The sequence below is a fragment of the Perca flavescens genome, chromosome 14 (genome assembly GCF_004354835.1).
Source record: "Perca flavescens isolate YP-PL-M2 chromosome 14, PFLA_1.0, whole genome shotgun sequence".
Lineage (NCBI taxonomy): Eukaryota > Metazoa > Chordata > Actinopteri > Perciformes > Percidae > Perca > Perca flavescens.
In genome coordinates this window covers 35,072,194-35,100,074 of record NC_041344.1, presented here as the reverse complement: position 1 = coordinate 35,100,074, position 27,881 = coordinate 35,072,194, and the positions used below count along the sequence as shown (strand labels likewise).

Here is a 27,881-nt window from a genome sequence, read left to right as displayed (position 1 = left end):
GTAATGTAACCCTGTGAGGCAAATGTGCATCGGCAATTTTGTTTCCATCGACTTTGAATGAAGTGTATTTTACAATGCTAAAATTACTGTTTGAGAGAGAGAGAGAGAGAGAGAGAGAGAGAGAGAGAGAGAGAGAGAGAGAGAGAGAGAGAGAGAGAGAGAGAGAGAGAGAGAGAGAGAGAGAGAGAGAGAGAGAGACTTCAGTGCACAACCTCTCAAACACTCGACCAACATTTCACACTACTAGGTTGAAAACTGTGGCCGCCCAAGGGTGGGTAAATGCTTGACAACCGGTCGAGCTGGTCACGGCTAAAAACTATTTCTGTTCATGTCCCCGACAACAATAAGTTTCCTCTGATAAAATCTCTCTGCAGGATTTTCAAAGTGTTATGCGTCATGAGAGTGATAGTTCTGTGATTAGAGGGGGTCAAAGTTAAGGCTTTTGTCCTGATTTGATTCTTTCATGATACATGGCTGCCCATTGGATTTGTATTGCGATTTTCATTTATTGCAATTCTAGAAGTATTGTGATTTGATAGTATTAAGTATTAATATTTTCTTTTCCTTCTAAAGTTGAATAATACACTTCTATCACAATGCGTTGTTTCTGATCCCACCTTGTGCCCAAGTGTGCCAAGGGAGCCTGATCACAAAATTACCAAAAGTGTGTTTGGCCCCCCCCTGCTTTTCTTTCCCATTACTATTTTTTTGTTTTATTTAGAGAGAGAGAGAGAGAGAGAGAGAGAGAGAGAGAGAGAGAGAGAGCTGACTATTGGTCTGGGGGTGGTACTGCCCCCCCCAGGGGGTGTTCAGAGGATGATTGGGGGCGCTGGAAGCAATATTTTGGAAAGGGGGGCGTTTGTTTTAAGGCAAGTTTACACCAACGATTCACAACAATATGAGTTTACACTTTAAACTACTTGCAGAAAGCAGGGGTCTGTTCCAGTTTACAGCACTGAGACTGGACGAGACGCTGGATCAGAACTCTTCTTCTCTTCTGTGTTTCTGTCAGCTCCGTGCTGCCTTCACGGGAATGGGACGTCAGAGTATCATCTTAAATGAACTTTAAAGTCTCCATCAAACATTAACATAATAAGTCTGTGAACATAGCCGTTGAACATTTTTCATTCAATTATGATTTTTTTTTTATAACAATAGTAACAACAATAATAATCATCATAACAATAATAGGGCCTAATCATTAATATTCAGGGAAACTAGCCTACATCTTATTTGATGGGGGGGCGATAAGGGACCTGGATTATGGATAGGGGGCGCTGGCCCAAAGAAAGGTTAAGAACTGCTTTAAAGCATACAATAACATTTTACAAATTGTTTGTGTGGTAAGAAATGCATTCAACGTGCTTGTATAAGGCCTTAATGATGATACATTTCATTTCATAGCAATAAAACCTCCACAGATTACCCTTTAACTGATGTTAGAGGATAGCTCTTCTTTTACCTCTTGTACTTTTTTATTGTGGTTCTTACCTGAACTCTACACCCTGACATTTAACTGACTGGCCACTGCTGCCTTGGAAAAATGTTAGTGCAACTAAAAGTCAATTCTGCCTCAAGTTCCTCTTGCTTTTATCTGAACTCACATGTTGCTGCAGGGATGTTGACATCTGACCTGCGTCACTGGTTACGTTACTGGTTAAGTGCTGTGCAATAAAGCTAAAAGAGCAGCACTTCCCCTGACTCTGCTGCTTCTACCAATAGAACAGATAGTTATCATCAAGACTATATTATATTATAAATCCATGCCCCGACAGTCCTTCTAAAAGTCTGTCCAGCTAGAGGATGTTTGACCAGGTAGTCATTTATTTTTAGCAGAGCCACTGTCACACCAAGACGATTGTGATTGGTTTAAAGAAATGCAAACAACCCAGAGCGGTTTTTTTTTCTCCCCTCCTATCCCAGAATGCATCTGTGGTGTAGCCAGACCTATGGAAATAGGGCTGGCTATGAAAGACCAGTCTTGGTGTATTCCAGTACGCTCCAGTATTTAATGACATACTCACATTGTCACTAATATTAACAAAGCCAGTGTAGGCCCTGACAAAACCATCTGGTAACACAGACAGCACTACAGGGTATTTTGAAGGCCACATAATGTTTCCAGTGACTTGTCCGCTATAGAGATTACAGTGTTTCTGAATGTTTACTACAAATGATGTACTTGACATTATTGCGTATCAAGTCATGAATGTGTGTTTCATACCTAATAAACAACTACAGGTTTCCATTTAGTTCACCACAGTATGATAAACAACTTGCTGAGACTTTAGGCTTGCTCGAGTTAAAGTGCTCTGGGGCACTCCATGGCTCTACCATGTCACAGTCAGTTTACTAGTCATGATGAGTAATACAGCTTAGGTAGAGGTTTTCAGCAGTCCACTCAGTTCCTAGAAGAGCTGATATACAGTAATTCAATTCAATTTTATTGCGATAGGGGCAAAGCAGCATTTGGCCGTACTATGTAAGTGTGAACGCACTGTGCACTCAAATCAGCATATGTAAGGACAGAGGTGCGCCATTTGAGACACAGGTTAGGCCTTGTGGGCTACATGCTAATTCTCCACCGGTGTGTTGTCTCCCTTGGTCAGCTTAGCAGCTTGCGGTCTGACCTGAATGGCCACTCTGTTCATAGGTTCGGCCTTTGTAGGGCCTTTTATTTGATTTCCCTGGGTCAGCGATCGCTCACACTGACTGCGTTGGCCTTCAGACGGTGCAGTGAAAATGCAGGTCTTTCCATTCATTTTGAATTGGGGTAGTGTGTTTAGGCTGCAGTGGGGGGTGGCGGTAGGGGTTGCAGGGGGAAGCTGGAAAACAAACACAGCAGCCTGCAGCGGGAAGTTGAGACCGACTCAACTTTTTGTGACACGCAACCCAACTACACGCAGTGGTGGCCAGTCATGTAACCAGCAAACTGACTCGCAGTGTGTTTTGAAGCGGTTCTCTCCTTCTCCGGGAAATGAAGTTGCCTTCAAGTGCGGTCGGAAATGTTGAGATCTATAAACGATCTGACGGAAAACAATAACTGTGAAATATAAAGTCTACTTGTGCTACATTGGGGTGTTAAAGAACACAACAGGGCTTCATGCAAATGGTCTGTTTCAGTGACACCCCCAACATCGCACAACACTGCAGCAAATCGCACAATCGCTGTTTCATGATCTGAACGCGACCTCAGTCTTGAGGTTTCCAGCCCTTTTGCCTCACAGGCTTGACCTTCAAGTTTTGGGGGGGCCTTTTCCTAGTTGGTGTGTAAATATTGGGCTTGTGTGCAGCACTGTCTCCTGAACGGGGGTCTTAAAGAGTTAGCCCGTTCAAATGGAATATCTAACAGTAGATAGTATGAGTGTGTGACTATCTCTTCTGCTGCTCAGGGCTGGGTTCTGATCAAACTATCAGTGATTCCAGGCCAGCAAAGCTTTATAGGTAAATGGTAGAGTGGGGCCAGGCAAGCCAATGTGTCTTAAAGAAGTAACCACGTACCTTGACAGCAGGGGGATCATTAGCCGTACATATAGAATGATTCCCAATGTTTGTTTACAATAACTTCTGCGCAGTGGTAGAATGTAACTAAGTACATTTACTCAAGTATTGTACTTTAGTCCAAATGTTGAGGTACTTGTACTTTACTTGAGTCTTTTCTTTTCATGCCACTTTCTACTTCTACTCAACTACATTTCAGAGAGAAATATTATACTTTTTACTCCACTACATTCATCTGTTACAGCTTTAGTTACTAGTTACTTTACACATTAAGATTTCTGCACACAAAACACATGTAGTTTATAAAATCTGATGTTTTATTCTGCAGAGACAAGAGAGGAGAGCAGTACAGGGTGTTTATTAGCAAAAGTCTCTAATACTGGAAGGGAACAGGAGGCTACAGTCGAGGGCTGGCTGGCGCAGCAGGAGGAGGAAACAGTCCAAGCTGGAGATCCACAGAAGCTGGAGACCGCAGGGAAAGCTGGACACTGAGCGCGAGGAAAAAACACGTAAGTCTAAAATCCAAAAAAAACTGCCACGAGAGTCTCCCTAGCCTCTACCCAGACCCGACGGGCACTGTCGGTCCTGAACCGAGGGGACAGCAATCTCATTCTCCTGGACAGGGAAGAGGGGAGGTTGAAAACTCAAGAAGCCATAAAAGGTGACATTCCAGTAGATGAGCAGACAAGGGAGTTGTGGGCATATTCCACCCAGGGCAGATGGGTGGACCAAGAGGCGGGATGGCAAGCAGACACACACCGGAGAGCCGACTTAAGGTCCTGGTTGGCCCGCTCCGTCTGACCATTAGTCTGCGGGTGGTAACCCGATGAGAGACTGGCTGAAGCCCCCAACACCTGACAAAAAGCCTTCCAGACCCTGGAAAAAAAACTGCGTCAGATACGATGTCCTGGGGGATGCCATGGAGTCTAAACACATGTTGGACGAGACGGTTGGCCATCTCCAGCACTGACAGAAGTTTGGACAGAGGAACAAAGTGCACAGTCTTAGAAAAACGGTCCACAATGGTTAGAATAACAGAATTACCCTCCGATGGTGGGAGTCCAGTCACGAAATCCACAGAGATGTGGGACCATGGGCGATGCGGGATGGGTAGGCCAGCCGGTCTCAGATGAGAGGACTTGCTGCGTGCACAGACTGGGCAGGTGGAGACAAACTCTCTGGTATCAGATGACATGGTCGGCCACCAGAAACGCTGCTGGAGAAGGGAGACCGTACGATGAGGTGGCAGGCAATCTTGGAAGAATGTCCCCACTGGAGCACAGAGGACCTGTGTGTGTGTGTGTGTGTGTTCATTCATGTCTCTGGAAAATATCAAGCTATCCTCTAGGTCAGGCGTCGGCAACCTTAGGCACGCGTGCCACCATGGGAACGCGGGACCTTAACCAATGGCACGCTGGCAATATGTGTGCAAGAGAGTTATTGATGTGTTGAAATCATGGTTGAAATGCTGAAGCACTCTCTCATCCGCATGCCAAACTACAACGTTCACAGTTGCGCGACCTGTTATTTACGGTAGTTTGATTGACTCATATCTCTGACTCTGAACAATACAAAGAGGATAACGGCCGCTCGGGCAGATGAACTAATGCTAGTCTTGTTGCTGTAAGTAGGCTACATTAAAACCTTCGTGAGTTAAAAGTCACTACTTATCAATGCACTCAGCTGTGTAGACCGGCATAAACATGTAGAAATCTGCTCAGTCTGCTCAGTTCACTCTTGTCCACCGCGCTGTTTTACACAAACACAGCTCTACTCTGCAAATAACAAAATTTTACAAAACAAGCTAAAACAAAAGCTGTCGGTTTGTAGTCTATTTTTCTTAGTTTGCAGGGAATCTTGAAATTTGGACAAATTCTTATAAACTTAAGTTGGCTGAAGAAACCATCCTCTCCGCTGGAGCGGTAAATATGGACGCATTATAAGACCAAAACAAATACATGTGGCTACTTAATATGCACGTGAATGATGCAATCGTTATGTTCGTGTACTTTATTCTTGATAATCATGCTGGTTGTGTTATTATTTTTGCCATAGCATAATTTCATTGAAAATGAGGCATACAGGACCTGCTTATTCCCATGCTTATACCATTCATCATTAAAGCTGGGCTTTTCCACTCAACTTTTCCCTTCAGGCTCTTTGACAGTGATATTTTTGTCAGCCCATTTTCCACCAATCAGGATGCTGCATATTAAAACCATGTTTCCATAATCCTCATAATAATATACAATAATAATAATTACAAGGTCCTGATTATGAGAAATAAATGTTATCAAATGTTGCTATGGAATAAAATGACAGATTCCCTGGATATTACATTTTGATGTGATGTCATCATTAAACTTAATGTTGACATGGCACACTAATAAACAAGAAATTTTGAAAAGGGCACTTCATATCAAAAAGGTTGCCGAACCCTGCTCTAGGTAGACAAACACAAACCTGTTTAGCATGTCCCGTAGAACATAATTGAGGAGAGCTTGAAAAACGGCAGGGGCGTTGGTCAGGCCAAAAGGCATAACCAAATATTCAAAATGGCCAAGAGGGGTGTTTAAAGCGGTTTTCCATTTGTCTCCGTCCTTTATCCTGACAAGGTGGTAGGCGTTGCGGAGGCTAGCTTGGAGAAGATTGTTGGACTGGTGCAAGGGGCCAAAAGCGGAGTCGATTAGTGGCAGCGCATACTTATTTTTTACAGTGATATTATTAAGGCCCCTGAAATCAATGCAAGGACCCAAAGAAAAACCCTCCCCCAATGGATGAGACCTGCAGCTAAAGAGTCTGTGATGTAACTCTCCATGGCCTCTCTCTCTGGCTTGGACAGGTTATAGAGCTTGCTGGAAGGTAGGGGTGCATCTTTAAGTAACTCAATGGAGCAGTCATAGGGACGGTGAGGTGGAAATGACGAGGCTCTATCTTTACTGAAAACCTCCTGGAGGTCGAGGTACGCTAAATCATAGACATATCAATGGGTTCGGGGGGCTCAGATGGAGATTGGACACCAGGGGGAGTAGCTGAGTGTAAACAGTGTGCATGACGGAATGTACTCTAATTAATGATGGAAGCAGTTGTACAATCAATATGACACTTAGAATATTAATCTGAGTCTGTCAGTGGCAAAACAAGCACTTTTTGTGAAGGTAAATACAAGCTGGACAATTGTCCTATGTAGCTTGTTTCTCTCTTAATACTCGACCAATGTCAAAGATTGTTGTTCCCATCAGTCACGTAGACACAAAAACATAGGAACATAGGGTCCAGGTTGAAATAAAAAAGTTAGTTACCCTTTAAGTAATGCTGTAATGTGAGCCTGCCTCCTCTTAGTGACTTTATGTGTGGTAAGCTGGGAATGTGTTGTCTGTTCACAGACCATATACTGTGATTTAAATGGCTAAAATGCTGTACACAACGATGCATCTAAGAGAGGCGCATGAGTAATATAGTATTGCCTCACATTCTCTTGTAATAATAGAGTCTGAATGGGGCTTTTGACCACAATAAAAACAGAAATTATGTTTAAGCAAGTTTTCAAGTCTTTACAAGTTGATTTCAGGAAATGAATGGAAGCAAACGGGATGGCAAACTCTCCTGGAAGACGGGGTTTTTTTTAGTAGTGGGGGAACATCTGTCCGAACAAGATGTGTTCAAAATCAACATAGAGGAAACACTGTGAAAGTAGCGGATGTGAATGTCGGTCTCGGGAAGTTACACAAATGGTTGGACTCTAATGAGCTGTTGGGATGCTACAGTGTGTGATTTAATGTCCGTATACAGTTAGTCTTGCATTGCCAGCTACACCACAGATGCATTCTGGGAGAAAAAAATGCAATGGGTTTTGTCCTGGAAATGTCCTTCCGTTGACCCAGACTAGTTTACAGTTAATAGAAGCAACTGCTCATATGGGGCCAGCTACCTGCTGGCAGCAGATAAAGGTGTGGTTTTAGTGGTACTTAGCATCTTAGAAATAAATATAAGTCTGAAATAATTTGACATAAATCCTTGGTTGCTGCTTCTTTTTTATTATTATTCTACCATTTAAGATCACTGGATAGAGTAGTTTTAAAGCTATAGTTCGTAGTTTCTGCCACCCCCATGAGGAATTCTAAGTAATGACGACAACACTGTCGGCACATGGTACAAGCTTTCTGTGATCGCACAACTTATTTGGCAATGGCTTGAATGTAAAAGACGATCATTAATATCAAAAAGTTTAACACAGTGTTTTAATTGCACTTGTCTTGCATTTGAGATGGGAAAATGGCAATATGCATGCCCCAAAGCCTTTGCAGCAAGGAAAGCAGAAGGAACAGGTTTGATGCCAATTGATGCAATTTGATTGGCTATTAGTACTGTTGTCGTCATTTATTCAGAGGTTAGTATAGGTGTTACAGTATAACATTAATTAAAAACACCTGTGTAAAACTCTGAGGGAAATGTGAGGTAATGTCTAATTGTAAAAAGTGTGCAATTTGTTGCTTACATCTGTGCAGAGTAGTTGTTGCCTCACCTTTTTTTTCCACCTAAAAACAACACTGCTTATAAAGTATTAGCTACCTGTGGTTTCCAGCCAGGGGTACGTGGACCCCAGGGGGTACTTCTACAGTTGCCAGGGGGTACCTGGAAATATTGTAGCCAACTTCTGTAATTTAATTTTTGTCAATAATGATAAAAAAGGAGCAGCAACCAAGGATTTATGTAAATTATTCCAGATTTATATTTATTTATTTTAAGATTATTGTTTTGGCCATTTTCGGCCTTTATATTTATAGGACAGCTGAAGACATGAAAGGTGGAAGAGTGGGGGAATGACATGCAGCAAAGGGCCGCAGGTCAGAATTGAACCCGCGGCCGCTGTGTTGAGGATTAAACCTGGGTGTGCGCTCTACCAACTGAGCTACCCAGACGTACCACTAAAACCACACCTTTATCTGCTGCCAGCAGGTAGCTGGCCCCATATGAGCTGTCGCTTCTATTGACTGTAATCTAGTCTGGGTCAACGGAAGGACATTTCCAGGACAAAGCCTGACATCATGCCAGATATTGAGTTTTGCGATTTTCTTTTCCTTTATTTAATAAAAACTAAAGTTGAATAATACACTTCTAGAGACAATATATTGTGAGACATTTCTAAAAATAGAAAAAAAAATAGTTTTCTTAGAAGAATGTACTGTACATCACATGTCAGTCAGTCTGACATTTATTGACTTTGTAAAGAAGAAAATTTTTCTGCTTTCGTTCTGTTTTGCTAGAAACAGATATGATGTAGTCGCCGTTGGCGGTGCCATAGAAACAGAACATATTTACATGAATCATTAAAGGTCCCATGACATGAGGCTCTTTGGATGTTTTTATATAGACCTTAGTGGTCCCCTAATACTGTATCTAAAGTCTCTTTTATATAGACCTTAGTGGTCCCCTAATACTGTATCTAAAGTCTTTTTTATATAGACCTTAGTGGTCCCCTAATACTGTATCTGAAGTCTCTTTTATATAGACCTTAGTGGTCCCCTAATACTGTATCTGAAGTCTCTTTTATATAGACCTTAGTGGTCCCTAATACTGTATCTGAAGTCTCTTTTATATAGACCTTAGTGGTCCCCTAATACTGTATCTGAAGTCTCTTTTATATAGACCTTAGTGGTCCCCTAATACTGTATCTAAAGTCTCTTTTATATAGACCTTAGTGGTCCCCTAATACTGTATCTAAAGTCTCTTTTATATAGACCTTAGTGGTCCCCTAATACTGTATCTGAAGTCTCTTTTATATAGACCTTAGTGGTCCCCTAATACTGTATCTGAAGTCTCTTTTATATAGACCTTAGTGGTCCCCTAATACTGTATCTGAAGTCTCTCTTATATAGACCTTAGTGGTCCCCTAATACTGTATCTGAAGTCTCTTTTATATAGACCTTAGTGGTCCCCTAATACTGTATCTGAAGTCTCTTTTATATAGACCTTAGTGGTCCCCTAATACTGTATCTGAAGTCTCTTTTATATAGACCTTAGTGGTCCCCCTAATACTGTATCTGAAGTCTCTCTTATATAGACCTTAGTGGTCCCCTAATACTGTATCTGAAGTCTCTTTTATATAGACCTTAGTGGTCCCCTAATACTGTATCTGAAGTCTCTTTTATATAGACCTTAGTGGTCCCCTAATACTGTATCTGAAGTCTCTCTTATATAGACCTTAGTGGTCCCCTAATACTGTATCTGAAGTCTCTTTTATATAGACCTTAGTGGTCCCCTAATACTGTATCTGAAGTCTCTTTTATATAGACCTTAGTGGTCCCCTAATACTGTATCTGAAGTCTCTTTTATATAGACCTTAGTGGTCCCCTAATACTGTATCTGAAGTCTCTCTTATATAGACCTTAGTGGTCCCCTAATACTGTATCTGAAGTCTCTTTTATATAGACCTTAGTGGTCCCCTAATACTGTATCTGAAGTCTCTTTTATATAGACCTTAGTGGTCCCCTAATACTGTATCTGAAGTCTCTCTTATATAGACCTTAGTGGTCCCCTAATACTGTATCTGAAGTCTCTTTTATATAGACCTTAGTGGTCCCCTAATACTGTATCTGAAGTCTCTTTTATATAGACCTTAGTGGTCCCCTAATACTGTATCTGAAGTCTCTTTCCCAAAATTCAGCCTTGGTGCAGAATTACAGCCACTAGAGCCAGTCCCACAATGAGCTGATCTCTCTTTTCTCTCGCTCTCATGGGTGGGCCAAATTCTCTGGGCGGGCAAAGCAGAGAAAGGGGAGGTAACCTTGCTCCTTATGACCTCATAAGGAGAAGATTCCAGATCGGCCCATCTGAGCTTTCATTTTCTCAAAGGCAGAGCAGGATACCCAGGGCTCGGTTTACACCTAACACCATTTCTAGCCACCGGGGGACCATAGGCAGGCTGGGGGAATGCATATCAATGTTAAAAAAGTGAAATCTTCATGCCATGGGACCTTTAATTTCAAAAATCCATTAAAAATATTGTTTCCACGGAAAAGAATCAATTTCAAATATCGTTGCAAAGGAATCACAATACAGATTATTTTCGTTTTTTTGCTGTCCACTGCAGCTGCCGTGTGTGAACTGTGTCATGCTGTAGGTGTGGTGTCAGCGGTTTGAAGCCGTCCTCTGTCTAAATCAGTCCGTATCAGACATCAAGCAAGCCCTGGGTGGAAGCCTAGCAGGCAGGCAGCTGGAGTAGAGCCAATGTGGGTGTGCTAAGGCTTTACATGAGCTGGGTAAACTCTGCTTCTGGCAATACATATGTGTTTGTGATGTGCTTATAAGGCCTGAGGTGTGTGTGTGTGTGTGTGTGTGTGTGTGTGTGTGTGTGTGTGTGTGTGTGTGTGTGTGTGTGTGTGTGTGTGTGTGTGTCTCCTCTTGTAACACACATATTGTGTATTGCATGGTGAGCTAAGCCCCTCCTTGTCCTCCTCTCACAGTTGGTGTTTCGGTGTTTGGAGCATTCCTGCGCTCTGAGTTCAGCGAGGAGAATCTGCAGTTCTATCTGGCCTGTGAGCAGTACAGAAACTCGTCCAACAACTTCAGCCTGCAGAGGAGGGCCAAGGATATCTGCGCCACCTACATCCAGCCAGGTGCCCCCCGGGAGGTACACACCTGCTTTTCTTATTCAGTCTAGCTGCTATGCAGCCTCTCTTCATGGAAACAGGAAGTGTATTTCTATGAAGGTAAATATGGTGCAAAACGTGAGAGCTTGTAGAATACAATGTGAGAACTTGCAGAACAAAAAATCTGAACTTGTATGTTAAAATTTGCACTTGTAAAACAAAAATTTGCACTTGTAAAAAATATTCACACATGTGATCTGAATTTGAAGTCACAAAAAGAAAAAAAAACACAAAATAATTCCACTGGTGACGGTCCGTCTGCGGCTGCAGGACCTGGAGCTCACCGCCAGTGTTTCAGTCTGACTGTTAAAAAGTGTTCAGATAATTAAAAGGTATTTATTTAGAAGCAGGCTGGTTGGTTAGTTAGCTAACGCTAGCTTGCTATTCCACCAAGCTTCCATGCTACATAGCTAAATAAGCCGGACAGAGTTGTCCCTCATCTGGCGATAGAAACCCTGCTTTCCCCGTCCTGTTGGCTCAGAGCTCCACAGCCTTAGTCCACAGCTACGGATTAGTTTTGCACCAAATGTATCGCAACAAGTGTTGCAAAAGTCGAGGCGCAGATTGGCCACTTTGTGATGCGAGAGAGCGCATACAGGGACAGATTCGAGAGGTTGTAATCACTGAATTGTGGTTGTGATGGAAAATGAACCTGAGTAAAAAAAAAAAAAAGTACACGAGTAAATGTTGCATTACAAGTGTACAGCTGTCATTGTGTTCATGCAAATATCACTTTACACATTTGTGAATATTTTTTCTACAAGTGCAAATTTCAATTTGCAAGTTCAGATTTTTTTTACAAGCTCTCGTGTTTTTTTTCTTTTTGTGACTTCAAATTCAGATCACATGTGTGAATATTTTTTACAAGTGCACATTTTAGTTTTACAAGTGCAAATTTTAACATACAAGTTCAGATTTTTTGTTCTGCAAGTTCTCACATTGTATTCTACAAGCTCTCACGTTTTGCACCATATTTACCTTCATATATTTCTTTCTAAGTTTTTCCACAAGCATTATCGTGGATCCCACGTAACTTCTAGGCAAGTCCCACCCTATGAAGCGGCCCGATTGGTTGGGGTTAGGTATTGATCTTGAGTGGTTAAGGTTAGGATAGCCGACTGGTCAGGGGGTTACATTATCTTACGTAAGCATGGCCAATAGCAGCGTGTGAATGCTATTGAAGGGCGGGCCTTGCCTCAAAGTTGCGTGGGTTCCATAATAACGCCTGTCGCATGTCTACACCTTTTTTTTTCCCCTTCAATGCACTTTCAGCTGTGTTGTTACTCAAAGTATCCATCCCCCTCCAAACAAAGCGCTGTGTGTTTGGATGCCTCGAGTATTTTCGGAAGCTTGTGTGGGTGGTTCAAGTTGCTTCAGTAGCAAAAACAAAATCTTTAAGGAGCCATCTTTCCTAATCTTCTGGATGAATGGATCAGTTGTTTGGCTTCTAAAATGACACAAAATGGGGAGAAAAAAAAGTGGATCAGAGTTTCCCAAAAAGTCCAAGATGACGTCCTCAAATGTCTTGTTTTGTCCACAACTCAAAGATCTTCAGTTTCCTGTCCCAGAGGAGAGAAGAAACTAGAACATATTCACATTTATCAAGCTGACATCACACAAGTTAGACATTGTAGTTGCACTTTTTTTTTTTTTTTTTTTTTACTCAAACCGATTTAATCGATTATCAAAATAGTTTGAGATTAATTTAATAGTGGACAACTAATCCATTAACCTTTTATAGCTCTACTCCAATCAAGTTGATGATGATGAGGAAATATTTTATTTTGGTTAACATACATGAAAGAAACCGTTAATTCCCACAGTTTGCCACCATAGCTAACCGAAAAAGGAATATCCCCCAGAAATCCAACAAAACTAAATGAAAAACTAAATCCGTGTGTACAATGCTATTGTCCTATCTGTCTATCCTATGATGGCACTCTTTATCTCTCTGTGGCCATCTTTATCACCAGGTTACACAAAAGCAGTTAAAGCAAAATTAGTGTGACCAGATTTCCCGGAACTAAAATAATAATAATAATAATAATAATAATAATAATAATTTGAACTGCAAGCAGTTATGACGGGGCCCAAGCCACCGATGCCAGTCGCTCCGGGGAGCGTGCGAAAGTGGAACTCGAAGCCTGGCGGTGGGGAGGCAAACATCAGTAAATATTGAGAGGTGTGAGCCGCGACGTCTGCGGTACGTCGCAGTTGCAAATGTAGTGGTTAACAGTTCATCTCCATGCATACACAGACTACCTTTAACATTTCTCTACTATAAACAAACTTCTTAACCCCCCTGACCAAGGGGGTAAGCTTCGCTTCAGAACTCGAACCTCCTATGGCGCCATTTTGATGCTACAACAGTATCATCTCCCGTTAGCATTCCACTGACTAGCATTCATATTGACGTCACTTGACCGTGAATAACTTAACATCTGAAGCGTTTAAAGACTCTATTTGTCCATTGTCCAACACGACAATGTATAAAAGGCTCCATTACCTTGTAGCTCACGTTATGTAGCAGACATTTTTGTAAAAAACGATTGTGTCACATAGTAGAGGAATTACCGTATAGTACAGGAGAAACTTGCAGGCAGTTTCGACTTACATGAGCTGTATAGGTTTAATTACTAATGTTAACTAGCATTTTAGTTAGCAGTAATTAGCCTGTGCCCATGTTATCTCCTTACATATACCTACACTCTCTGTCGCTGTAAGATTGGGAATGATTGAGATTTCTCTTGTCACAGCTACCAGAAGACTTCACACTTTCAGACACGTTGCTCACGTCACATTTATGTTGTCTCTCTCAGTTGGAGGCTGCTCAGTAAAGCTGGCCATCACCGGAAAAGTGATTCTAATAGCCTTCACTGGTCTCCGTCTAGAGACACAGGGTCTGTTGGTCCATTATACAGAGGGGGGAAATAAGTATTTGACCCCTTGCTGATTTTGCAGGTTTGCCCACTTACAAAGAATGCAAAAATCTACAATTGTAATCATATGTACATTCTAACAGTGAAAGACAGAATCCCAAAGAAAATTCCAGAAAATCACATCATATGAATTTATTAAAATTGATAACCATCTGATGAGGAAAAACAAGTATTTGACCCCCTGGACAAACAGCATGTTAATATTTTGTAGAAAAGCCATTATTGGCCAGCACAGATGTCAAACGGTTTTTATAGTTGGTGACAAGGTTTGTGCACATTTCGGCAGGGATGTTGGCCACTCCTCCCTGCAAACAGCCTCCAAATCATTCAGGTTCCGAGGTTGTCGCCTGGCAACTCGAATTTTAAGCTCCCTCCAAAGATTTTCAATCGGATTCAGGTCTGGAGACTGGCTAGGCCACTCCAGAACCTTGATGTGCTTCTTCTTCAGCCACTCTTTTGTTGCTTTGGCGGTGTGCTTAGGGTCGTTGTCGTGCTGAAACACCCATCCTCGACCCATCTTCAGCTCTCTCACTGAGGGAAGGAGATGTCGGTCCAGAATTCCACGATACATGGCCCCGTCCATCCTCCCCTCAATACGATGGAGTTGTCCCGTCCCCTTGGCTGAAAAGCACCCCCAAAGCATGATGTTGCCACCACCATGCTTGACGGTGGGGATGGTGTTCTTTGGGTTGTACTCGGTGTTCTTTGCCCTCCAAACACGACGAGTTGAGTTGAGGCCAAAAGTTCTATTTTGGTCTCATCTGACCACATCACCTTCTTCCAGGCCTCTTCTGAGTCGTCCAGGTGGTGAATGGCGAACTTCATGCGGGCCTGTACATGTTTCTTCTTGAGCAGGGGGACTTGCGTGCGCTGCAGGATTTCATTCCATGACGGGCGTAGTGTGTTACCAACCGTTTTTTTGTAACTGTGGTCCCAGCTGCCTTCAGTTGATTCATCAGTTCCCCCTTGTGGTTTTGGGATGATTCCTCACCGTTCGCATGATCAGGGACACCCCACGAGGCAAGATCTTGTGTGGAGGCCCAGACCGAGGGAGGTTGGCGGTGGTGTGGTGCTTCTTCCATTTCCTGATAACTGCACCGACAGTTGATCTTTTCTCTCAAGTTGCTTTCCGATTCTCTTGTAGCCCATCCCAGCCTTGTGCAGATCAACAATCTTGTCCCTGATGTCCGTAGAAAAGCTCTTTGGTCTTGCCCATGGTGGTGATGTTGGATGCTGGTTGTTTGGGTGTTGACAGGTGTCTTTTATACAGGTAACGAGGTGAGGCAGGTGTATTTGATGTAGATAATTGGTTCGGATTGGGGCTGTGTCTTAAAGAAAGACTAACTGGCTTGTAGGAGCCAGAATACTTGCTGTTGTCCAGGGGGTCAAATACTTGTTTTTCCTCATCAGATGGTTATCAATTTTAATAAATTCATATGATGTGATTTTCTGGAATTTTCTTTGGGATTCTGTCTTTCACTGTTAGAATGTACATATGATTACAATTGTAGATTTTTGCATTCTTTGTAAGTGGGCAAACCTGCAAAATCAGCAAGGGGTCAAATACTTATTTCCCCCACTGTATACTGTCTATGCAGGGGACAGCAGAGAGAATTGAGAGAGTGACTGTGGAGGGGGGAGGCAGGTGTGGTGGTTGAAGGAGCAGGAGAGGTGGTCAGGTTGTTGTAAATGGTGTCATAGGCGCCGATTTATATTTTCCTCCGTGGGTGCTCACAGGCGGCTGACACGCTCACGCCAGGCAGCTGACACGCTCACGCCAGGCAGCTGTTTGTGAAGAATCAACAACAAGTGGGACACAATCATGAAGTGGAACGAAATGTATTGGATATTTCAAACCTTTTTAACAAATAAAAAACTGAAAAATTGGGCGTGCAAAATTATTCAGCCCCTTTACTTTCAGTGCAGCAAACTCTCTCCAGAAGTTCAGTGATGATCTCTGAATGATCCAACGTTGACCTAAATGACTAATGATGATAAATAGAATCCACCTGTGTGTAATCAAGTCTCCTGCTCTGTGATAGTCTCAGAGGTCTGTTTAAAGCGCAGAGAGCATCATGAAGAACAAGGAACACACCAGGCAGGTCCCAGATACTGTTGGGGAGAAGTTTAAAGCTGGATTTGGATACAAAAAGATTTCCCAAGCTTTAAACATCCCAAGGAGCACTGTGCAAGCGATAATATTGAAATGGAAATCTACGAAGACCCGGCCGTCCCTCTTAACTTTCAGCTCATACAAGGAGAAGACTGATCAGAGATGCAGCCAAGAGGCCCATGATCACTCTGGATGACCTGCAGAGATCTACAGCTGAGGTGGGAGACTCTGTCCATAGGACATCAATCAGTCGTATACTGGACAAATCTGGCCTTCATGGAAGAGTGGCAAGAAGAAAGCCATTTCTTAAAGATATCCATAAAAAGTGTTGTTTAAAGTTTGCCACAAGCCACCTGGGAGACACACCAAACATGTGGAAGAAGGTGCTCTGGTCAGATGAAACCAAAATCGAACTTTTTGGCAACAATATAAAACGTCATGTTTGGCGTAAAAGCAACACAGCTCATTACCCTGAACACACCATCCCCACTGTCAAACATGGTGGTGGCAGCATCATGGTTTGGGCCTGCTTTTCTTCAGCAGGGACAGGGAAGATGGTTAAAATTGATGGGAAGATGGATGGAGCCAAATACAGGACCATTCTGGAAGAAAACCTGATGGAGTCTGCAAAAGACCTGAGACTGGGACGGAGATTAAGACAATGATCCAAAACATAAAGCAACATCTACAATGGAATGGTTCACAAATAAACATATCCAGGTTTTAGAATGGCCAAGTCAAAGTCCAGACCTGAATCCAATCAAGAATCTGTGGAAAGAACTGAAAACTGCTGTTCACAAACGCTCTCCATCCAACCTCACTGAGCTCCAGCTGTTTTGCAAGAAGGAATGGGCAAACATTTCAGTCTCTCGATGTGCAAAACTGATAGAGACATACCCCGAGCGACTTACAGCTGTAATCGCAGCAAAAGGTGGCGCTACAAAGTATTAACTTAAGGGGGCTGAATCATTTTGCATGCCCAATTTTTCAGTTTTTTATTTGTTAAAAAGGTTTGAAATATCCAATAAATGTCGTTCCACTTCATGATTGTGTCCCACTTGTTGTTGATTCTTCACAGAAAATTACAGTTTTATATCTTTATGTTTGAAGCCTGAAATGTGACAAAGGTCAAAAAGTTCAAGGGGGCCGAATACTTTCGCAAGGCACTGTATATGTTCATATTTGATTAATTAATAAATCATAATCAATCAATCAATCAATTATAATTTTTTTGTCTTAAATCCACCAGCCATTTTCATATTATACCAACATTTGCATCATCCTGAGCCTTTTTGGTAAGGTTCCTTGAAAATCTCAGCCCAGAGTAATTAATTAATAGTAATAATTATTATTCTCCCCAAAACAAGTTTCCTTTTTATTACATACACAAAAAAATGTCACAGTCTTCTGCAACTTCATTGCAACAAACATTTGCAATTTTTTACAAAAGCTCCCGTGAAATCCGGCATTTTGGGCCGCAACAATCTCAAAAAAAGGCCGCGAAATCCTGGAGGAACTGCCCTTGTGTGTTTTTTCATGTGTTATGGTCCACATTCAAACCAGTGTTTTTTGTTGTTGTTGTTGTAGTGTGCGTAGGCTATTCCTGATTTTGTCAGTCATGTCATCTCTTATATGCTGTGTCTCTATGATCCTATCCTGTCCTATTCATGGTAGCCTACTCGTGGACATTGCGCCGTCATCACGTGCTGTAGTAGGGGGGCCCGCCTAGATAATCCTGCATAGGGGCCCGGTGTTGGCTCGTTACGCCAATGTCCTACCGTGAGCCTTAAGGGATTTTAATTCCTGAGCTCGCCTCCCTATGTGCACAATTTCCTTCCTGAAGCTATTTAGCAGAGCACCGTGGCTCCGTCCGGCGCATCCGGCACAATTGCCCAAGACGATTGTGATTGGTTTAAAGAAATGTCAATAAACCAGAGCATGTTTTTCTCCCATCCACGAATTCTGTGTGGACTAGCCAGACCATCTGGCAATGTGAGACTACACTAGAATTGAGCTGTGAATAATGAGTGCAGCGCCGACTTACTGTGCGATCTTGTTGTAGGTGAACCTGGACAGCAAGACGCGGGACCTGAGCCTCCAGCTGCTGCAGGCTCCCTCTCACACCTCTCTGGACCACGCTCAGAAACGCATCTACTCGCTGCTGGACACGGACTGTTATCCACGCTTCCTCCAGTCCAACATCTACCTCTCCTTACTGCGAGAGGATGACTAGCAGCCACACGGGGGATCACACACCTGGAGGAACAGTTGGCTGTTCCCAGGACGTCCTAAAGATCATAAACCTAATATAGAGCTGCTGTTTGTGTAAAAAAATATGTCTGGATCAAACATTGATGCTATTTGGCAACTGTGTGTAGGAAAGTGAGTCAGTTAAGTTAATATACGATTTCCATTCAGAATCTCTGTGTTTCCCTGTGCTTCCAGTCTTTATGGTAAGCTTAGCATGCCCTGACTCCAGCCCTGTACTAACACAGACATGGTATTGGTATCGATCCTTTTATCCCATTTTTGAAGAAAAAAAAGAAGAAAGAAAATAAGCAAATTTCATCAAATTAAAGTTAAACCATTTCTTTATTTGGCTTCTTGTTGGCCCTGTGAATTTGGAAAAACGGAGGCGAGGCAGTTTTGTTTCCGTTACTTTAAATGACCCGTAAAACTACGCAGCTCTCATTTTAACCAATCAACATCCTCCCTGTCAGCAGCTAATGTTCCCATGGTCCACTGCTCTGAGTTCTCTCTGCTGACGGAAAGGAAAAACCCATTCAACAAGGATGAGCTCCTTGCAGGAAAAGGTCAAAGTACTATGTGAGTTACTTGTATGGCACAGACGGGAAACCTGAGCAAATTGACTCTGACGGGTCAAATGACTCCGTGACTACAAGGAAGTTGCGCTCAGTCTGCTTCTGAATACTCTGCTCCACTGTTCAGACAAAGACAAACTGGGCATGCATATGATAGCCTTAGAAAACACTCCATCATTTAAGCAGGCTGTGTGTAATGAGTATGTTAGCATTTCCTTGACTGTTGGTCCTGTAAAAATTGAAACACCCTCATATGATAGAACATTTTAAAGAAACAAAAGAAATAAGTAATAAGTCAAAAGTGTTTGTAATGTTTGAGAGTTTTAAAGAGAAACAAATAAAATCCAGTTTTTTTTTAGCTGATGTGTGTGTTGATTAGCATCGAGCTGCAGTTCGAGTATGTGGGGGGGACTGACCCCTGCTCATGCAGAGGTTGCTTGGATACAGAGTGACAGGACGTTCCGCATGTGTCGAGGGCAGAGCAAACATTACAGGTACAATATGTAACATTTCTGCTTTAAAATGTCTAAAAACGACCATACCTATGTTATATATTTTTATGAGTTGTGTTCATACACTATCCCAAATGTTTCCACCAAATGTCAAACCCAGAGAAATCTTTTATTTTATTTTCAGACACGGCACTTTTCCTTTAGTCGCCCGTCAGTGGCGTCCTATAAACTTTCATCCTCCAGTTACTCTAACTTCCGTCAGAACACTGTCACCAAGATGATACGTTCAGGAGTAATTGTAAATCATACACATGTCACAGAAAAAAAAATACTTGTAACCGTAATACTGCTTTTTTTTGCCATACAGCATAATTTTGTGATTAATTACATCCCACTTTTTATCACAGTAATACAACAGAGACCTTATCTATTTTGTAAGTTCAATATCGATAATAGCTTAACGTTACTACAATGTGCTAACGTTGATGCTAATCCTTATGAGGTTACAACATCGTTCAACATGCTAATAGTTATTTTTACTATGACTGTTTCGATCACAGCTAACAGGACTGAGCTAACCCACGAATAACTTCACTAGTAACGTTAACGTTAGCTGTATAGATAGACGATTAATCTAATGATAATTTAGCCAAAGTAGCACACCCCGGTCTGTCTGCCTCACTCCCCCGGTGCAGAGAGACTCAGTCGGGATGACAGCTGACAACAGCCCCGGGACATATAGCTAGCTAGTTACCGTTAGCCCCCAGCCAGCTATCAGCCAGCTACTTTCATTACAGCAACCCCCCCAGCCAGAACTTATCTCCAGTGCCCGGTGCTTACGACGCTAACGGCAGTTTAATTAAACGTCGGGAAACAGACTATATCAGACCCAGCACCGAGTCACAACAGCGGCCATCCATAGCGGTAGCTAGCTACATCTCCGTAGCGCTACCGGTGTATGTGCCGAAAATCTCCTCCCTGCCGTATTTCTACCCCCTTCGCGTTTAGCTGTCTCTACGGTTAGCTAAATTAACCCGACAAAAGGTGGGTTAAGCACCAAAATGAAAAGTTAAGATTACTGAAAAGTGAAGGGGAGATCATTCCGGGCAGCTGGGAGATGTTCTGCTGCTGCACAACAGGCATCAAACGTCCTGGCTCGCTGTCGCGGAGATTTCCCCGACAATTCCCACCCACACCCGTCTCTAAGCCTCGTTTAGTAGCTAGCTAGCATTACAACAAACCCCGTCCGCCCCGGTGTTGAAACCATCCAAAAGGTGACATTGATATGTGAAATATTTTGTGTTTTAGCTGCTGGCTACTGTTAGCTGGCTGGCTCATTAACTAACTGGTCAGCTACAAATAAAAATCTAATCAAGAAAAACGTAATTATGTTGGGGAAACTGCAGCTATTTTATTACAATAACATGAATAAACGTTACTAAACGTAACGTGAATAAACTTGAATGGGTAAACTCGTCCGTGAACTGATGCATTCTAACTGGCAGAGAAGGTGTTTAACACTAAAAACTCCCATAATTCCACGCAACTTCCCAACGTCATCAAAAGTCCAGTTTTACCGCCCATTGTTTTGGTTGAGAGACCCCTAGCGGCAGAAAGTTACATATTGTATGTTTAACGCTGGTTCTAGACCAATCCACTGGTAAAAGGCACCCATTCAGACTGACCATTTGGATCTCTCTTATATATAGACGCTTCGTTTTGGTGTCGATCATTTCTTTGATTCTGTGTTTTATTATTGATATCTGTACTATCCTCAATACGTTGGGGATCTTTTAAATACCCTGAACACCCACACAGGTGTCTTCCATTAATGTGGAAGATTAGACCAAAGCTGCTTCTCATGTCCCTCATCTGATATCTCCTCGGTCCTCGGCTGAACCAGAAGTTGTTCTGTCCCTCCTCGTGAGGGCCGTCTCAAAGCTCTTATTCCTGCCCCGAGGAGCGAGGAGGGATCACTGAGGAGCTATAGCGGAGGATCCAGTGAGCAGCCTTCCCAGAAGCCGTGCAGCTGAAGGAGTTACTAACTCCACCCAAACAGCTGACTGATTCATGTGACGCTTCAGAGGAAAGGACGTCTCATCTCTCTAAAACACATTTGCTTGTTGCCTCTCTCCTCCGATGATTTCCTCACGTCTCTCCCGGGCCCCCTCGGTGGGAGGGACTAAGACGCGAGGAAGGGAGGCAAGTGGAGGAGTTGGGGATGCAATTTAAGCAACGTGATGCAGCGCTTTTCGTAGGACTGTGTGGATGTGGTTAGACTGATTGAATGACATCTTCCTGAGTCCCCTGTTAGTGCTGTTGCACCGGTTAGGGTGGGACAAATGACAGCTTTATCATTCTTATTGGTAGAATGAATTTGTGACCTGTCTAAGCTGTGGCACACCTTCAACCTGAGCAGAGTCTAATCAGCCTGAAGAACTGAAAACACCGGTGTGGGTGTTCAGGGCCTTTAAAAAGAAATTGATGGGTAGTTCTTTTCATTTAAATTTTTTTTCCATTCATTTCTCCATTTTCAGCCACTTCTCCAGGTCTGGGTTATGCAGCAGGCGAAGCAAACAAAGCCCAACCCTCTTTACCCAAGCTACTTCCTCCGGCTCCTCCTGTGGGAACACAGGTGATCAACAGTGAGCGCCCACTTTTTGAACAGCTCTGGTTCTGGAAGTGATTTTCCCCATTCAGTATATCCTTTGACATTTCATTAAATGCTTATATAAGTAGTTTTAAGCCTGGAAGCAAGCCAACCAGCTATGAGATGAATGGTGACCATAAGACATTTGATTATGTGCAAAAGAACAATTTCAACACTGAAAAAGGCAAAGGTACTGTACAGAAACGACCAGAGACTCAACATTTCCATGGTAACAGCGAGCTCCACCCATCGGAGACGTTGCTTGGGAATGTTGGCAGTGTAATACTTCTCCATGACATGGTGAACAAAACATGATTTTATTAAAACCAGGTAGATTTCCGACGGTCTTCTGTCTCCTACAGGAGCAGAAACTTTAGTTTCACATTCGGAGCTTGTGGTCAGTCTACCTCGGATGGTTTAGACTTTATGGATGATAATCCCAATCCTTATGGAGAAAATCAATGGGGTTTTTACTTCCGGAACCATTTCTTTCATTCATTTATCCTTTATTTTGACTCGAAAGATCATTGAGGGCCGGCCTTCATTTGCTATGACATCGATGAATTACAAGGACAACAAGACAACAATACACCATCATAAGAACGATTAAAAACCCAACAAAACTTTAAAACGTTCTGAATTGAAGAATACAATTTGATAAATAAATTAGGGTTATGTATGGATACAAAAGAAAGTACAATTATGTAAAGCAAGTACAAGTTGAAGTTTCCAAATCGAAAACCAGATTCCTAAACTGGCAAAAAAGCACAAGTGAGTTGATTCTAAGAATGTGCTGTTTTGTCATTTGTCCCAGGAGTCAAGGGCACTGAAGCTAAAAGGAACAACACTGTTGAGGTCTATTATTACTATAAATAAAGTAGCAAGCCCATGTGAAAGTTAAACCGTTTAACTCCATGCTTTATTCTGGAGCTTTGAACCTGTCTTCATGAGTGGATGGAGTTTGCTCGGTTGCTATCGTGTACTAACCTTGAGTTAGGATGATTTTCTCACAAAAACGTTCTTCTGGGGCCTCATTTATAAAACTGTGCGTAGATTCTATTCTGAAAGATTTCGTGCGCAAAAAAGTCAGAATTTTCGTACGCAAAAACAATATTCTGATTTATAACACCTTGCGGCGCACACCGGTACGCACTCTTCTTGTTATAAATATGGACGTGCGTTACCTTATGCGGTCATGCACGAGCCTCACACTCCTCCCAAGGTCGTCCCATATTTGTCCTAATAAGGTCCATGTTAATCAATCAATGAATATTCCAGCATCAAAAGGAGCCTTTGATCACCAATCACGAAACGGAAAAATGGGGAAAAAACACATTTCAGTGATTGTGAGATCGATGTGCTCCTAACAGAGGTAGAATATCGAAACAAAATCCTGTTTGGAAGCCGTAACCCTTGTGTAGTGTTCATATTGTTGTTACACAGCCTTAATACTTAACAGATTTAGCTCAATTACCAATGATATACATAATTTATTGTTCATATTTGCCATTTACCCCTGTGAGATCACATTTATGATCATATAATCATTTTCGTTTTTTGTGAGGAAGGAAATTCAATTATTAAAAAGGTAAAAAATAGAAACAAGATTTTGGATCATTATTGGTGCAAAACAGGTGAAAGTGCTTGAAATGTGACAATTGGGTAACTTAGTGTGGGAATAGCAGGTGCAGAAAGACAATATTCACACACAGACACCTACAATCAGACACGACCACATAAAGACGCACAGACACACACACACACACACACACACACACACACACATACACATCAAACAAACAACGCATTTCCCGGGGAGAGGCAGGGGAGAGCAGCGCTGCATGGTGTGGGAGGATCCCCTGCCTCTACCCGTTGCTGGCAGCCCCTCGCTGGGCGCTGCGATCGGCTCTGGGTCGGTTTAGCAAGAACGGGATTGTTGGGTTCAGGAAAACAAAAACTGGGTTAGGTTCGGAAAACGGGCATACCATCGGAGTTCACTAAAACGCAGTCTACAAAACCTCGGGAGCATTACGCACGATCACACGTGTGGTCAAAAGTTTGCGGAAAACTGGGAACATTTTTACGCATGGAAATTCTTTATAAATCCCCACTATTGCGAGGAATGTTGCGACGACAAATTTCACCCTGCTTCACGCAACTTTTTGTTGCGTAACAGGTTTTATAAATGAGGCCCCTTGTCTCTGTACTAAAACTCAGGGATCATATACACTTGGTCGGTGACTCATCATAACTGGGGAGGTGGCCTGTGGCGGAGTCGCTGTGGGGGAAAACAATCCTTTCCTCCTGAACAGATAACATAGTGTTAACCCAGTATGGACTACTCAAAATCACTTTTGCTGCTTGATAGAGTAAGATACATCAAAATAAACTGAGCCGTACTGGGTCGGATTGTCCGTACATTATATGTGACTGGACCAACGACCGGACGGAACGGCCAGAGGTGTCCTTTCTGTTCCGTTGGCCTTGCTGTGTATTAACAATAAACGGGGAGACAAATAAAGTTCCTTCCTAAATCTCTGATTTGATACAGCTACATACCCCCATCCATAGTCGGAGATCATTAGGTCAGATGCTATTAGTGGTTCCCCGCACTCATTTTAAAAGAGAGAGTATCGGTCATTCCAAGTGTGGCAATGCGAGTGGCCTATGACACTCGAGAAACTAAAAATGTCCAACAACGCCACTTGGGATAGGCCCAAGACCTTTAAAGCACACAAATCCGTTTATCAAAATCAGGGGTCAGAGACAATTATTAAAATATAGAATTTTATTTAATTAGATATGTTAAAATAGCAATCTTTTCTGTTAAAAATTAATAAGTAATGGATATTAGAAAAAGTAATAAACAAGAAACAAAACACAATTCAAATCAACAATCGAGCATGCATAATAAGAAAACAGCAAATCAACCAAAATAAAAAGAACAAAAAAACCCAGTTAATACAATCTGTACAGAGCCAATTTTGTACCACTATCCAGACCACCTTTGTACCACTATCCAGACCACCTTTGCACTATTATCCAGACCGCCCTTTGTACCACTATCCAGACCACCTTTACACTAGTATCCAGACCACCTTTGTACCACTATCCAGACCACCTTTACACTAGTATCCAGACCACCTTTGTACCACTATCCAGACCACCTTTGCACTAGTATCCAGACCACCTTTGTACCACTATCCAGACCACCTTTACACTAGTATCCAGACCACCTTTGCACTAGTATCCAGACCACCTTTGTACTAGTATCCAGACCACTTTTGTACTAGTATCCAGACCACTTTTGTACTAGTATCCAGACCAGTTTTACCGGAATCCAGAACAGCATCAGTGGGTTGAAGAACGTGCCGGGGAGTACTGGCCCTTGAATTAGTTGTGGCACCACGATAGCCCCACAGCAGCATGTATGAGGCTGCAGCCCGGTCCAGCGATTTACAGGACAGGCCGCCCTCAGACCCCGGCGGAGGCACCCACACACAGCGGCCCACACGAGACACCCAACGCCAGCAGCCCAGGCATACGTCTACCCACACGGGGACATCCACAACCAAGACAGGGTCGGCTCACACCACAGCAAACTGACGACCTAGGGCAGCGGCAAAAACGTACAGCACGCCAACCCGGACACGTCTCCACACACCCAGCAGGAGAAGACAGAGAAACAGAACAAGTCCACACACAGGCTTAAATAATGCCCCCCCCCCTCTCCCAATCAAGCGGAATGAGCCCCAGGTATGCTGATCCGCGCTCCCGTGTGCAGGAAAGAGGGAGGGGAAAAACCTCATCCTGTCACACAAGCAGTGGCTCCTAGGCTGTGGAATGACTTGCCTCTCTCGCTACCTTGTGTGGATTCTGTCGAATCTTTTAAAAAGCAGTTGAAGGACTCTGCTGTTCAAGCTTTTACTCAGTCGAGGGTTTTTTTCTGGTTGTTTGTTTTCTATTTGTATTTCAATTTGCTTGTATTGTGACTTATTGTGTTGTATTGCATTTTATTGTGAAGCACTTTGTGATTTTTATCTGTGAAAGGTGCTATACAAATAAACTTTACTTACTTACTCATGTCGTTCTGCCTGCACAATTCATTCAAAATGTTCACGCATGTGCTGTTGTACGAGGATTTACGACACTGCACGATCTGTTCCACGCTTCCGGTCAACAGCCAAGCTAACGTTAGTTTAGCTAACAGCTAATTGGGCTAACCGCTAGCTGAGACCCTCAAAATAAAACTTGAAAATAAACGTTAACCTATATAACAGCTGTTACTTCAGTTCTACTTTACTTGTGCTCATTTAAAATACAATCACACAATATTTGTCTTTATTGTTATTACTGTAAAGTCTTAATTTAGCTGTAGCCTGCTTCTCCCATTAAGTTTGACTTAACGTTATTTTAGACTGAATCTAGATGTCAGCTAGCGGTTAGCCGAATTAGCTGTTAGCTAAACTAACGTTAGCTTCCCGGTGGAGGCTAGCCATAGGCTAGCATGGAACAGATCGTGTAGGTCGTATCCTCGGTAAAACAGTATTATCTTGGTCCCCCTTGGTGTGTCAATGATGTAGGACCTTGGCGTACCTGCATTAGACACCACTGTCCCCCTCTCAAGCATATCCTTGACCCACACATGGTCACCTTGTTGCAGGAGCGGCATGTTGCGGGCTCTGTGTCGACAGTCATTTATTTCTTTTTAGATTTTCCATATCTGTCCATCTGGGATTGAGCTGGGATGGAATTACAGGAACTGGTTTTCTGATTTTTCTGCCCACGAGAAGCTCGGCTGGACTGTGTCCATTCGCCAGAGGAGCAGCGATCAGGGCAAGGTAAGGATCACTTGATTTCTTCAGGAGACCTTTGATTGTCCTTACGGCCCGCTCTGCCTCCCCGTTGCTCTGTGGGAAGTGAGGACTGGACGTCACATGACTGAAACTCCACTCTTGTGCAAACTTTCTGAAGTGCTCGGATGACGTGCAAAGATGGATTTGCAGTGCTCTATCACAGCTTCAGATGTTGTGTGAGTGAGTTTGGCCACTTCGAAGAATCTTGAGAAGTAGTCTACCATGACCAGGTAATGCTTGTTGTTTTCTGTCTGAAACAGGTCTGCACCGACTTCCCTTGCTGGGAACTCAGTGGGTTGCAGCGCTTCTTTGAAGTTGGTTCTTATGCGACTGCACACATCACAGTTCTCTATTAGTTGTGTCAAGTCTTTACTAAGGCCCGGCCACCATACAGATTGTTTGGCCCTCTCTCTGCATTTATTCATTCCCAGATGGCCCTTGTGCAATTTATTCAGCATGTCTGCTCTAAGTGATGCAGGGATTACTATCCTACAGCCATAAAATAGCAAACCCTCGTGAATGGTTGGCTTGCCTGAGAATGGCAGATAGGGCCAAAATGCTCTTTGTTTGGTGAATTTATCCGGCCAGCCCTCCTTGCAGTATGTCTTCAGTTTGTGTAGTAGTGTCATTGTCCTGATGTGTCTGTATTTCTTTAAGTCTTTTTTCTGTAGCTGGCAAGCTTGCTATAACAGTGTCCACATACAAATTCACCTCTTCCTCCTGTAAGCTTCCTGCTGTGTCAGTGACCGGTGCTCTGGAGAGCACATCTGCAGTTGCGATGTCCTTGCCTGGCACGTGTGAGATATTGTAAGAGAACCTCATGAGTTGCATGCGTAGGCGCTGTATGCGTGGCGGCAGTTCATCTAGGCGCTTTGACCTTAGCAGAGGAACTAAAG

General features: G+C 42.9%; 1 protein-coding gene across 3 annotated transcripts in view; it reads left to right on the top strand.

Moving 5' to 3' along the window:
* The window catches only part of si:ch211-152p11.4 (regulator of G-protein signaling 1), a 28,529-nt gene extending 9,144 nt beyond the window's left edge, over window positions 1-19,385 (top strand). For 2 of the 3 annotated variants that reach the window (XM_028596661.1, XM_028596660.1), the window contains exons 5-6: window positions 10,968-11,134; window positions 18,268-19,385. In XM_028596661.1, coding sequence (XP_028452462.1) covers window positions 10,968-11,134; window positions 18,268-18,438 — 338 coding nt within the window. In that variant the 3' untranslated portion in view covers window positions 18,439-19,385. Of the gene's footprint in view, window positions 1-3,829; window positions 4,011-10,967; window positions 11,135-18,267 lie in introns of those variants that run through there. The other variant, XM_028596662.1, reaches the window with a different exon arrangement.
* Window positions 19,386-27,881: the final 8,496 nt, after the last annotated feature.